Source organism: Bufo bufo, chromosome 4 (assembly GCF_905171765.1).
Source record: "Bufo bufo chromosome 4, aBufBuf1.1, whole genome shotgun sequence".
NCBI lineage: Eukaryota > Metazoa > Chordata > Amphibia > Anura > Bufonidae > Bufo > Bufo bufo.
In genome coordinates, this window is record NC_053392.1 from 428,864,802 (window position 1) to 428,879,985 (window position 15,184).

Genomic DNA, 15,184 nt, shown 5'->3' on the forward strand with positions numbered 1-15,184 from the left:
ATAAAAATAATAATAATAATACATTTAACATCTAATCTGTACAGTTCGATGATCAGTAATAAAAGAGTTCTGTAAACCATACCTGAAAAGTCCTTTCCATACTCTGCACTGGGCCATACTCAGAGGGTGCCCTCTTCTATTTTAAAGAGTAGATAGCTACTATAAGACTTATTTAGAAAGGCCATATAATCTTTCTTGATAGAAGTTAATTCCAGAGCAGCACTCTGAAAGGGAACTTGGCCACAGTTCTATGAGTACAAAGTAATTGTGCATTTTGGAGTGGTAAAATACCATCAGTCTGTTAGAAATACACAGCCATAACATATGTTCAACAAACAGAAATAATTTTACTACTAGATAAAAGTTATGTTAAAACCTCTGGTTATATTTTATTTCCTATTATGAATCTGGAAAATTATTTAAAAAAAAGTCTGCATTTGGATAAATGATGTTTTTTGTAAGCTTTGTCCACATAAATAAATAAATATTTACAATCTTTGGCAAACAAAAAATGTCTTTTAGAAATTAAACAAAGCTAAAAAAAAAGTGAAGAAAAAAAACATTCATAATTTACAAGGAATAAAGATGTACAGTCTATTAATAATAACATACTTGTTCCACACAGCACTTTGTTCCATATGAAATACAATGCATACATTTAATGAGTTAATAAGTAGGTGGGGGGAAAAGACAATAACATGACAATAATAATACAAATACAACACATGGATTCATAACAGTTGTGCTCTATATCCATTCCTGAACATGGTGTTTGTTTTGCATGGATTTAATAACAGCTAGTAACAGCTGCAGCAATATTCCCTTATTATATCCTAATTGTACAAACAAACTTTCATTCAAATGCTTTCCATATATTTCTGTAAAATGGTTATATTGCAAATTAATATTTCATATCTGGCATTATAATATTATTATAATTATTATTCTTAATTAGAAAAACTCCTATGTACACCAGTATTATGCAGTAAAAATGATTTTAAAGCAGCAGGTGATACTAAATAAAATTGGCAAGCAACAATTTAAAGGGGTTTGTCCAACTGAATTAACATTTTTGAAAAACTGTTTAGAATTTGGTAAAATAATGAAATAAGTCATACCCACCTTAAGGATTTCCCACCACTCTCATTCTCCTGCTGGTCTCAATGGTGACCCACCAATTGGCTAAATTGTAATTTCCTGTGTGTTGAGAGGGACCATGAAATGGAGACCAACAGGGGACCAGGCAGAGTTGAAACTGGAGTGGCAGGAGTTTTCTAAGGTTATTAGGCATCTTTTCTTATTTTACACCACTCTGATCTTTTTTTTTTTCAAAACTCTGAATCAGCTGGACAACCCCATTAATAACCTGGCAATGTTTAGTTCAGATGAAAATAAATATGCATGTGTCTACTTCCATTCTGCTGCTATGTTTAAAATATTAGGCCTCATACACAGAAAATTACCGCTTCAGAGAGTTATTCTTCCCTAGAAGCAATAAGTCGGGTACGGCCACACAGTAAGGTTTCTGAATGCAGTTTTGGAAGTTCTGTCTTTTATACTTTCTCTCCTTTTATGATAAACTACTGATTTTGGCTTCCAAAACTGCAAACAGAACCCTGACTGTGTAGTCGTACTCTTCTTGAGGAGCATAACTCTGCAATGAGCTTTGGAGAGAACATACCACAAATGAAAAATGCACATCAAAGCAGTGGCATGCAAATGTGTGGCAAGGTCTCAAAGTCTTCTGCGGTGTTCAAGCTCTGCACTGCAGCTGTGTGAAAAAGGCCCTACTTGGATATCAAAACATGGCAACTTCTAAGAGATGGCAAGAAAAGGTGTCAACCTGGATATCTATTGCTTTGACTATTGGTTCCATTTAAAGTGCTAGACTTAAATACATATGCTATTAAGAAGTATAACATAAAATGCATGAGAAATAGCAACAATTATAAATTGTGATGTAAAATCCAGTATACCTTCATACAGATAGAGAGAGTTTAAATATTTTGATCAGCATTTGGGTGACCAGTTTTGTTCTCTCACATTATTTATAGTTGCAGTATTCTTCAACAGAGATAACTAAAACATATATTCTATACATATAGTTATGCTAGATACATAAAGATGTAATCCTTTCTACAAGATCACATTTCTGTTAGGGTTAGATGATTTGTGTGAAATGATGCTATACTTACAACTTTGACATAGGAATGTTGTTCAGGATTGGTTCATTCTGTCAGTTGACAGAGTATTTTTTAATAACAGCTAGTGTACTCATATTATATGTACATTGATATCAATGTTATCTCGGCAGCTTTCTTACATTACAAGAGCATACAAAATACTAGAGTGATTGTTATGATTGCGATTGTCCCTGAGGAAGGTCATTTTATCCGATGATGTCATTAACTTGCCTTTACAAGAAAAAATAACATTGTTGCTATGGTTCACTATTTAAGCTATTCAAATAGAAATAATCTGCACATCTCCTTTATTACAATGTGCTGGTGTGTTTTACTAGCTGGTATATCCTATGTGATTACTAGTACTAGTGATTAGCGCAAATATTTGGGGTTATTGAGAGATGTAAATGTTACAATATACTTTTAATTGATTTTTCTGGGACTTAGGTATTGATGGCCTATCCTCAGGATAGGTCATCAATATCAGAATGGTAAAGGTCTGACACCCAGCACCCCCAGCTTCGGGCAGCTGCAAGCACTGGAAAATATACAGTAAATGGAACTTTGATTATAATGCTATTTCCGTACAGCATTAAAATGTATGCCCATAGGCAAGGAATCCGATAGGAATCCGAAATCGGCTTGATACCTGACTTCGGATTCCTATGTAATTTAAAATATTTTTAAAGACACAGATAGGCAGATAGGAATACAGAATTAATACACTAAAGTCTCGTGCGACTTTGCCCGATACGAAATATACCTACGTGCAGCCCATACATTTTGCAGGTGTGTATGTTCACACTGCATTTTCATGTGCATTTCTGTGTGTCTTACATTAAATACATGAAAAATAAGCAAACAGCATCCCATTGCTTTCAATGGAAAATACATTCCCAAGTTCACACAACATTTTTATGCAGCTGATTTGAAATGTGTTGCATAACATATAAAACAAAAGAAGCGACAAGTGACTTCCTAACATGTATTCAGAGAGTATGTTAAACTTGAAGTTAATGAGGGACATTTATAAAGACTGCCGTTCCCATATGCCACTATTGATCTCCCTGCTCCGGAGTGAGATGCATCTAATTTATTATGAAGCAGATGCCTTTTAATAAATTAGTCGCATCTCTGGCAGTCCATATGCCAGAAACTGAAATCTATGTCAGTAAGGGGCTGTGGTAGACTTCAGCTGTAACTTATGCCAGTTTCTTGCATAATTTATAGTAAATCTAGCAGGCAGAATGAAGCTACGCCGCTTTCCTGTAAAAGTCGCAAACTATGGTGCAAATATGGCGTGTGCCATATAATTTTACTTTTTTACTCCACTACTGTGGTGTAAAGACATTGATAAATGTCCCCCAATGTGTATTTTAATACACTTGAAAATACATATCAAATATGCACAAAACAGATCAAAATACACACAGAAAATGTGTATTTCTCTAGAAATACACTTCATAATACATAGTGTGAATATAACCTTAAACCTAGGGCGTGTAAATAAAGCTAGACCTACACTTTACATGAAACAATTCCATGTATTAAATTAGAAATTGAAAACAAGGAATTAAGCAATGGTGACAATGGTATACAACAAATTTAAATTCCAAGACTCATTTTACACAAATCATCCATTTTAAACTCTTGATTTATCAATCTAGTAATAATTAGGATACTTGGTCTCTCAGATAATGGGCTGCAATATTGCAACCTGTTCTTCTTTAACAATGTCCTTAGGTTACATGAGGAATTGCCATGCCTGCAGTAAAGAGGTCATTTTGATGACAGATGGGAGTCCTAAGTTGAGTTGAGGTCAGGTGTCTTGGTCAAATAGGATGTGCAGTGCACAAATATTTCTTAAAAATCTGTAAAAAATAAAATAATTGTTTCATCCAAAATATACATTAAACCAAATATTAATGCAGATATTAGATAATGTACCATGACTTTCTAATTATTTCTAAAAATGACTGTTTCTAAGCACCAGTTTACACAGCATTTTTGCATCATGACTAGAGTTGAGCGAACACCTGGATGTTCGGGTTCGACGAGTTCGGCCGAACTTTCGAAAAATGTTCGGGTTCGGGATCCGAACTCGACCCGAACTTCATCCCGAACCCGAACCCCATAGAAGTCAATGGGGACCCGAACTTTTGGGCACTAAAAAGGCTGTAAAACACACCCGGAAAGGGCTAGAGGGCTGCAAAAGGCAGCAAAATGTAGTTAAATCCCCTGCAAACAAATGTAGATAGGGAAATGATGAGTTAACATAAAATAAATAAAAATTAAACAATATTAATTGGAGTGAGGTCCCATAGCACAGAATCAGGCTTCAAGTCACCCACCAATGGAGAAGGTCACTTACTATTATTTTGACCACAGCACCCAGACAAAGGAGAGAGGTCCCACAGCAGAGAACCAGGCATCATATCACCCACCACAGGAGTAGGCCACCATTTAGTTACTTTGACCCCTACACCCAGACGGAGGAGAGAGGTTACACAGCAGAGAATCAGGCATTTAGATCACCCACCACAGGAGTAGGCCACCATTGAATCAGACCCCGGCAACCATGTCAGATGGCACAAGCATAAGCTTTATATCAATCAGCACAGGAGAAGGCGACTTTGACAGACTTTGACCCCTACACCCGGACGGAGGAGAGAGGTTTCAAAGCAGAGAATCAGGCATTTAGATCACCCACCACAGGAGTAGGCCCCAATTTAATGGGACCCCGGCAACCATGTCAGATGGCACAACCATCAGCTTCATATCAATCAGCACAGGAGAAGGCGACTTTGAAAGACTTTGACCCCTACACCCAGACGGAGGAGAGAGGTTTCACAGCAGAGAATCAGGCATTTAGATCACCCACGACAGGAGTAGGCCACCATTGAATCAGACCCCGGCAACCATGTCAGATGGCACAAGCATAAGCTTTATATCAATCAGCACAGGAGAAGGCGACTTTGACAGACTTTGACCCCTACACCCGGACGGAGGAGAGAGGTTTCAAAGCAGAGAATCAGGCATTTAGATCACCCACCACAGGAGTAGGCCCCAATTTAATGGGACCCCGGCAACCATGTCAGATGGCACAACCATCAGCTTCATATCAATCAGCACAGGAGAAGGCGACTTTGAAAGACTTTGACCCCTACACCCAGACGGAGGAGAGAGGTTTCACAGCAGAGAATCAGGCATTTAGATCACCCACCACAGGAGTAGGCCCCCATTGAATCAGACCCTGGCAACCATGTCAGATGGCACAACCATCAGCTTTATATCAATCAGCACAGGAGAAGGCGACTTTGAAAGACTTTGACCCCTACACCCAGATGGAGGAGAGAGGTTTCACAGCAGAGAATCAGGCATCATATCAACCACCACAGGAGAAGCCACCATTTAGTTACTTTGACCCCTGCACCCAGGAAGAGGAGAGAGGCACCACAGCACATATTCTGGCATCATATCAGCCACCACAGGAGAAGCCACCATTGAGTTACTTTGACCCCCGCACCCAGGAAGAGGAGAGAGGCACTACAGCACATATTCTGGCATCATATCAGCCACCACAGGAGAAGCCACCATTGAGTTACTTTGACCCCCGCACCCAGGAAGAGGAGAGAGGCACCACAGCACATATTCTGGCATCATATCAGCCACCACAGGAGAAGCCACCATTGAGTTACTTTGACCCCTGCACCCAGGAAGAGGAGAGAGGCCCCACAGCACATATTCTGGCATCATATCAGCCACCACAGGAGAAGCCACCATTGAGTTACTTTGACCCCTGCACCCAAACAGAGGAGAGAAGTTCCACATCAGAGAATCAGGCATCATATCAACCACCACAGGAGTAGGCCACAATTTAATGGGACCCCGGCAACCATGTCAGATGGCACAACCATCAGCTTCATATCAATCAGCACAGGAGAAGGCGACTTTGAAAGACTTTGACCCCTACACCCAGACGGAGGAGAGAGGTTTCACAGCAGAGAATCAGGCATTTAGATCACCCACCACAGGAGTAGGCCCCCATTGAATCAGACCCTGGCAACCATGTCAGATGGCACAACCATCAGCTTTATATCAATCAGCACAGGAGAAGCCACCATTGAGCTACTTTGACCCCTGCACCCAGGAAGAGGAGAGAGGCCCCACAGCACATATTCTGGCATCATATCAGCCACCACAGGAGAAGCCACCATTGAGTTACTTTGACCCCCGCACCCAGGAAGAGGAGAGAGGCACCACAGCACATATTCTGGCATCATATCAGCCACCACAGGAGAAGCCACCATTGAGTTACTTTGACCCCTGCACCCAGGAAGAGGAGAGAGGCCCCACAGCACATATTCTGGCATCATACTAACCACCACAGGAGAAGCCACCATTGAGTTACTTTGACCCCTGCACCCAGGAAGAGGAGAGAGGCCCCACAGCACATATTCTGGCATCATATCAGCCACCACAGGAGAAGCCACCATTGAGTTACTTTGACCCCCGCACCCAGGAAGAGGAGAGAGGCACCACAGCACATATTCTGGCATCATATCAGCCACCACAGGAGAAGCCACCATTGAGTTACTTTGACCCCTGCACCCAGGAAGAGGAGAGAGGCCCCACAGCACATATTCTGGCATCATACTAACCACCACAGGAGAAGCCACCATTGAGTTACTTTGACCCCTGCACCCAGGAAGAGGAGAGAGGCCCCACAGCACATATTCTGGCATCATATCAGCCACCACAGGAGAAGCCACCATTGAGTTACTTTGACCCCCGCACCCAGGAAGAGGAGAGAGGCACCACAGCACATATTCTGGCATCATATCAGCCACCACAGGAGAAGCCACCATTGAGTTACTTTGACCCCCGCACCCAGGAAGAGGAGAGAGGCACCACAGCACATATTCAGGCATCATATCACACACCACAGGAGAAGGCCTCTTTCAGTGATTTAGGCCTTTGGACCCAGACAGAGGAGAGAGGCACCACAGCACATATTCTGGCATCATATCAGCCACCACAGGAGAAGCCACCATTGAGTTACTTTGACCCCTGCACCCAGGAAGAGGAGAGAGGCCCCACAGCACATATTCTGGCATCATATCAGCCACCACAGGAAAAGCCACCATTTAGTTACTTTGACCCCTGCACCCAGGAAGAGGAGAGAGGCACCACAGCACATATTCTGGCATCATATCAGCCACCACAGGAGAAGCCACCATTGAGTTACTTTGACCCCTGCACCCAGGAAGAGGAGAGAGGCCCCACAGCACATATTCTGGCATCATATCAGCCACCACAGGAGAAGCCACCATTGAGTTACTTTGACCCCTGCACCCAGGAAGAGGAGAGAGGCCCCACAGCACATATTCTGGCATCATACTAACCACCACAGGAGAAGCCACCATTGAGTTACTTTGACCCCTGCACCCAGGAAGAGGAGAGAGGCCCCACAGCACATATTCTGGCATCATATCAGCCACCACAGGAGAAGCCACCATTGAGTTACTTTGACCCCCGCACCCAGGAAGAGGAGAGAGGCACCACAGCACATATTCAGGCATCATATCACACACCACAGGAGAAGGCCTCTTTCAGTGATTTAGGCCTTTGGACCCAGACAGAGGAGAGAGGCACCACAGCACATATTCTGGCATCATATCAGCCACCACAGGAGAAGCCACCATTGAGTTACTTGGACCCCCGCACCCAGGAAGAGGAGAGAGGCCCCACAGCACATATTCTGGCATCATATCAGCCACCACAGGAGAAGCCACCATTTAGTTACTTTGACCCCTGCACCCAGGAAGAGGAGAGAGGCACCACAGCACATATTCTGGCATCATATCAGCCACCACAGGAGAAGCCACCATTTAGTTACTTTGACCCCTTCACCCAAACAGAGGAGAGAGGTTCCACATCAGAGAATCAGGCATCATATCAACCACCACAGGAGTAGGCCACAATTTAGTTTATTTGACCCCTGCACCCAGGAAGAGGAGAGAGGCCCCACAGCACATATTCTGGCATCATATCACACACCACAGGAGAAGGCCTCTTTCAGTGATTTAGGCCTTTGGACCCAGACAGAGGAGAGAGGTCAGAGATTAGCTTCATATCCCCCAGCACAGCAGAAGACCGCTTTATTTGACTTAGGCCTCAGCACCCAGACAGAAGACAGAGGTAGCATGGCAGAGGTTATGGCTTCATGTCACCCGTTAGTTTAACCGGCCACTTTCATCTGGTTAGGCCCCGGCGCCCAGACAGAGAAGAGTTTCATTCAACTGTGGGTTTCATAAAATTTGTATCAAATAAAGAAGTGGCCCGTAGCACAACAAGACATGTTTTAGGCAGTTAATAAGGACTACTCTGCACAAGGGAGGGACAGGTCCTGTGGGATCCATGCCTGGTTCATCTTTATGAAGGTCAGCTTGTCCACGTTGGCTGTGGACAGGCGGCTGCGCTTGTCAGTAATGACGCCCCCTGCCGTGCTGAATACGCGTTCAGATAAAACGCTGGCCGCCGGGCAGGAAAGCACCTCCAAGGCATAACATGCTAACTCTGGCCACGTGGACAATTTCGAAACCCAGTAGTTGAATGGGGCCGAACCATCCGTCAGGATGTGGAGGGGTGTGCAGACATACTGTTCAACCATGTTAGTGAAATGCTGCCTCCTGCTAACACGTTCCGTATCAGGTGTCGGTGCAGATAGCTGTGGCGTGGAGACAAAACTTTTCCACATTTCTGCCATGCTAACCCTGCCCTCAGATGAGCTGGCCGTGACACAGCTGCGTTGGCGACCTCTTGCCACTCCTCTGCCTTCACCTTCCACCTGTTCCCCTGTGACATGTGGGAATGCTCTCAAGAGCGCCTCTATCAGCGTGCGCTTGTACTCGCGCATCTTACGGTCGCGCTCCAGTTCAGGAATTAAAGTGGGCACATTGTCTTTATACCGGGGATCCAGCAGGGTGGCCACCCAGTAGTCTGCACACGTTAAAACGTGGGCAACTCTGCTGTCGTTGCGCAGGCATTGGAGCATATATTCGCTCATGTGGGCCAGGCTACCCATGGGTAAGGACAAGCTGTCCTCTGTGGGAGGCGTATCGTCATCGTCCACCGTATCCCCCCAGCCACGCACCAGTGATGGGCCTGGGCTGCCACCCCGCTGTGAACTTGCGTCATCCTCGTCCCCCTCCACCTCCTCCTCCTCATCCTCCTCGTCCTCCAGTACAGTGCCTTGGCTGGCGACTTGTGAACCTGTCCTCTGCTGCTTAAACAAACCTCCCTCTGAGCCACTTCGAACAGACTGGCCCGAAAGTGTTAGAAACGAGCCCTCATCCTCCTCCTCCTCCTCCACCTGGGCCACCTCCTCTAACATCATTGCCCTAAGTGTTTTCTCAAGGAGACATAGAAGTGGTATTGTAACGCTGATAACAGTGTCATCGCCACTGGCCATGTTGGTGGAGTACTCGAAACAGCGCAGCAGGGCACACAGGTCTCGCATGGAGGCCCAATCATTGGTGGTGAAGTGGTGCTGTTCGGCAGTACGACTGACGCGAGCATGCTGCAGCTGAAACTCCACTATGGCCTGCTGCTCGCACAGTCTCTCCAGCATGTGCAAGGTGGAGTTCCACCGGGTGGGCACGTCGCATATGAGGCGGTGAGCGGGAAGGCCGAAGTTCCGCTGTAGCGCAGACAGGCGAGCAGCGGCAGGATGTGAACGGCGGAAGCGCGCACAGACGGCCCGCACTTTATGCAGCAGCTCTGACATGTTGGGGTAGTGGTGAATGAACCTCTGCACCACCAAGTTCAGCACATGCGCCAGGCAAGGGATGTGCGTCAAACCGGCTAGTCCCAGAGCTGCCACGAGATTTCGCCCATTATCGCATACCACCAGGCCTGGCTTGAGGCCCACCGGCAGAAACCACTCGTCGGTCTGTTGTTCAATACCCCGCCACAACTCCTTTGCGCTGTGGGGCCTGTCCCCCAAACATATGAGTTTCAGAATGGCCTGCTGACGTTTACCCCGGGCTGTGCTGAAGTTGGTGGTGAAGGTGTGTGGCTGACCGGATGAGCTGGTGGAAGCAGTGGAGGAGGAAGCCGAGTAGGAGGAGGAGGCTACAGGAGGCAGAGAATGATGCCCTGCGATCCTAGGGGGCGGAAGGACGTGCGCCAAGGAACTGTCCGCCGGGGGCCCAGCCGCCACTACATTCATCCAGTGTGCAGTTAGTGAGATATAGCGTCCCTGGCCGTGCTTACTGGTCCACGTATCTGTGGTTAGGTGGACCTTGCCACAAATGGCGTTGCGCAGTGCACACTTGATTTTATCGGACACTTGCATGTGCAAGGAAGGCACGGCTGTCTTGGAGAAGTAATGGCGGCTGGGAACCACATACTGCAGGACAGCCATGGCCATCAGCTGTTTGAAGCTGTCTGTGTCCACCAGCCGGAATGACAGCATTTCAAAGGCCAGCAGTTTAGAAATGCTGGCGTTCAGGCCAAGGGCTCGAGGGTGACTCGGGGGGAATTCGCGCTTCCTCTCTAAGGTTTGAGATATTGAGAGCTGAACGCTGCTGTGTGATATAGTGGAGACGCTAGTTGACGGTGGCGGTGGTGGTGGTGTCGGTGGCACATCCTCTGTTTGCTGCTCGGCAGGTGGCAACATTCCTCTCGAGGCGGAAGCCGAGGCAGCAGCGGTAGAGGGAGCAGGGGGAGCCTCAGCGAGTGCCTGGTTTTTAAGGTGTGTACCCCACTGCAGTTCATGCTTTGCATGTAGATGCCTGGTCATGCAGGTTGTGCTGAGGTTCAGAACGTTAATGCCTCGCCTCAGGCTCTGATGGCAGAGCGTGCAAGTCACTCGGGTCTTGTCGGTAGGACATTGTTTAAAGAAGTGCCATGCCAGGGAACTCTTTGAAGCTGCCTTTGTGGGGCTGGGTCCCTGTTGGCGATGTCCAGTAGCAGGCGAACTCTGGGGGCGGCGGCTCGTCTGCTTTGGCCCCCTGCTCCCTCTTTGGCTTCGCTGTTGTCTCGGTCTCACCACTACCTCTTCCTCTGAACTGTGAAAGTCATCGCCACGACCTTCAGTCCATGTGGGGTCTAAGACCTCATCGTCCTCTGCATCGTCTTCCACCCAGTCTCCCTCCCTGACCTCCTCCTGTTCAGTCTGCACACTGCAAAAAGACGCGGCAGTGGGCACCTGTGTTTCGTCATCATCAGAGAGTCGGTGACTCTGCTGTGGTGGTATTCCCATGTCCTCTTCATCTGGAGACATAAGTGGTTGTGCGTCAGTGCATGGTATGTCTTCCTCCACTGGGGAAGGGCTAGGTGAACGCCCCTGGGAAACCCTGGAAGCAGAGTCTTCAAACAGAAGAAGAGACTGCTGCATAACTTGTGGCTCAGACCGTTTCCCTGATATGCTTGGGGGTGATGTGACAGACTGATGGGCTTGGTTTTCAGGTGCCACCTGTGCGCTTTCCGCAGAAGACTGGGTGGAAGACCATGTGGTGAACGTGCTGGAAGCACTGTCGGCCACCCAATCGATTAATGCCTGTACCTGCTCAGGCCTTACCATCCTAAGAGCGGCATTGGGCCCCACGAGATATTGCGGTACATTCTGCCGGCTAGTTGAGGGAGTTCGTTCCCTACTGTGTGCGCCTGGGGCCGAACGGCCACGTCCTCTACCAGCAACAGAGGCTCCACGGACACCACCACGACCGCGTCCTCGTCCCTTAATAGTATTTTTCTTCATTGTTGCGATTTAACTCGCACCACAATGAAATATATTATTTTTTATAAGCAAAATCCCCTCACTGGAATACTTTCAGTCTTTTGACTGTATGGATTACAGATGGAATGACTGTTATATGTGAGTACCGCTTTCTTTGACAGATTCTAGTATGGGTACATATATGTTTTCCCAACCCCAGCACATTAGTTTGCTAATTCCAGATGTATGAAACGCAGGCCTAACTGTATCTAGTATATTGAACGCCAGATAAACTAACTTGGCCTTTTTTAAATAAAAAAAATCCCCTCACTGGAATACTTTCAGTCTTTTGACTGTATGGATTACAGATGGAATGACTGTTATATGTGAGTACCGCTTTCTTTGACAGATTCTAGTATGGGTACATATATGTTTTCCCAACCCCAGCACATTAGTTTGCTAATTCCAGATGTATGAAACGCAGGCCTAACTGTATCTAGTATATTGAACGCCAGATAAACTAACTTGGCCTTTTTTAAATAAAAAAAATCCCCTCACTGGAATACTTTCAGTCTTTTGACTGTATGGATTACAGATGGAATGACTGTTATATGTGAGTACCGCTTTCTTTGACAGATTCTAGTATGGGTACATATATGTTTTCCCAACCCCAGCACATTAGTTTGCTAATTCCAGATGTATGAAACGCAGGCCTAACTGTATCTAGTATATTGAACGCCAGATAAACTAACTTGGCCTTTTTTAAATAAAAAAAAAATTCCCTCACTGGAATACTTTCAGTCTTTTGACTGTATGGATTACAGATGGAATGACTGTTATATGTGAGTACCGCTTTCTTTGACAGATTCTAGTATGGGTACATATATGTTTTCCCAACCCCAGCACATTAGTTTGCTAATTCCAGATGTATGAAACGCAGGCCTAACTGTATCTAGTATATTGAACGCCAGATAAACTAACTTGGCCTTTTTTAAATAAAAAAAATTCCCTCACTGGAATACTTTCAGTCTTTTGACTGTATGGATTACAGATGGAATGACTGTTATATGTGAGTACCGCTTTCTTTGACAGATTCTAGTATGGGTACATATATGTTTTCCCAACCCCAGCACATTAGTTTGCTAATTCCAGATGTATGAAACGCAGGCCTAACTGTATCTAGTATATTGAACGCCAGATAAACTAACTTGGCCTTTTTTAAATAAAAAAAATTCCCTCACTGGAATACTTTCAGTCTTTTGACTGTATGGATTACAGATGGAATGACTGTTATATGTGAGTACCGCTTTCTTTGACAGATTCTAGTATGGGTACATATATGTTATCCCAACCCCAGCACATTAGTTTGCTAATTCCAGATGTATGAAACGCAGGCCTAACTGTATCTAGTATATTGAACGCCAGATAAACTAACTTGGCCTTTTTTAAATAAAAAAAATTCCCTCACTGGAATACTTTCAGTCTTTTGACTGTATGGATTACAGATGGAATGACTGTTATATGTGAGTACCGCTTTCTTTGACAGATTCTAGTATGGGTACATATATGTTTTCCCAACCCCAGCACATTAGTTTGCTAATTCCAGATGTATGAAACGCAGGCCTAACTGTATCTAGTATATTGAACGCCAGATAAACTAACTTGGCCTTTTTTAAATAAAAAAAATCCCCTCACTGGAATACTTTCAGTCTTTTGACTGTATGGATTACAGATGGAATGACTGTTATATGTGAGTACCGCTTTCTTTGACAGATTCTAGTATGGGTACATATATGTTTTCCCAACCCCAGCACATTAGTTTGCTAATTCCAGATGTATGAAACGCAGGCCTAACTGTATCTAGTATATTGAACGCCAGATAAACTAACTTGGCCTTTTTTAAATAAAAAAAAAATTCCCTCACTGGAATACTTTCAGTCTTTTGACTGTATGGATTACAGATGGAATGACTGTTATATGTGAGTACCGCTTTCTTTGACAGATTCTAGTATGGGTACATATATGTTTTCCCAACCCCAGCACATTAGTTTGCTAATTCCAGATGTATGAAACGCAGGCCTAACTGTATCTAGTATATTGAACGCCAGATAAACTAACTTGGCCTTTTTTAAATAAAAAAAATTCCCTCACTGGAATACTTTCAGTCTTTTGACTGTATGGATTACAGATGGAATGACTGTTATATGTGAGTACCGCTTTCTTTGACAGATTCTAGTATGGGTACATATATGTTTTCCCAACCCCAGCACATTAGTTTGCTAATTCCAGATGTATGAAACGCAGGCCTAACTGTATCTAGTATATTGAACGCCAGATAAACTAACTTGGCCTTTTTTAAATAAAAAAAATTCCCTCACTGGAATACTTTCAGTCTTTTGACTGTATGGATTACAGATGGAATGACTGTTATATGTGAGTACCGCTTTCTTTGACAGATTCTAGTATGGGTACATATATGTTTTCCCAACCCCAGCACATTAGTTTGCTAATTCCAGATGTATGAAACGCAGGCCTAACTGTATCTACTATATTGAACGCCAGATAAACTAACTTGGCCTTTTTTAAATAAAAAAAATTCCCTCACTGGAATACTTTCAGTCTTTTGACTGTATGGATTACAGATGGAATGACTGTTATATGTGAGTACCGCTTTCTTTGACAGATTCTAGTATGGGTACATATATGTTTTCCCAACCCCAGCACATTAGTTTGCTAATTCCAGATGTATGAAACGCAGGCCTAACTGTATCTAGTATATTGAACGCCAGATAAACTAACTTGGCCTTTTTTAAATAAAAAAAATTCCCTCACTGGAATACTTTCAGTCTTTTGACTGTATGGATTACAGATGGAATGACTGTTATATGTGAGTACCGCTTTCTTTGACAGATTCTAGTATGGGTACATATATGTTTTCCCAACCCCAGCACATTAGTTTGCTAATTCCAGATGTATGAAACGCAGGCCTAACTGTATCTAGTATATTGAACGCCAGATAAACTAACTTGGCCTTTTTTAAATAAAAAAAAAATTCCCTCACTGGAATACTTTATGGCTTTTCACTGTATGGATTACAGGTGGACTGGTATTAGTAGGGGTGACACAAGCACACCCAAGTCCCTGATGTAGGATTTCTATGGCACAGACCACTATTACAAGTGATTAATGGACGTTGGGAGAGATTGTGCTGCAGCACTAGTCCCAAGATGGCCGCCGCCTATCAGCCCAGTAACATGTGCCACAAAATGGTCTGCAC

General features: G+C 44.5%; 1 protein-coding gene across 1 annotated transcript in view; it reads right to left on the minus strand.

Moving 5' to 3' along the window:
• Positions 1–1,244: 1,244 nt before the first annotated feature.
• The window catches only part of THBS2 (thrombospondin 2), a 305,556-nt gene continuing 291,616 nt past the window's right edge, over positions 1,245–15,184 (minus strand). Inside the window, exon 22 of the mRNA XM_040429332.1 lies at positions 1,245–4,054. Coding sequence (XP_040285266.1) covers positions 4,047–4,054 — 8 coding nt within the window. The 3' untranslated portion in view covers positions 1,245–4,046. The remainder of the gene's footprint in view (positions 4,055–15,184) is intronic.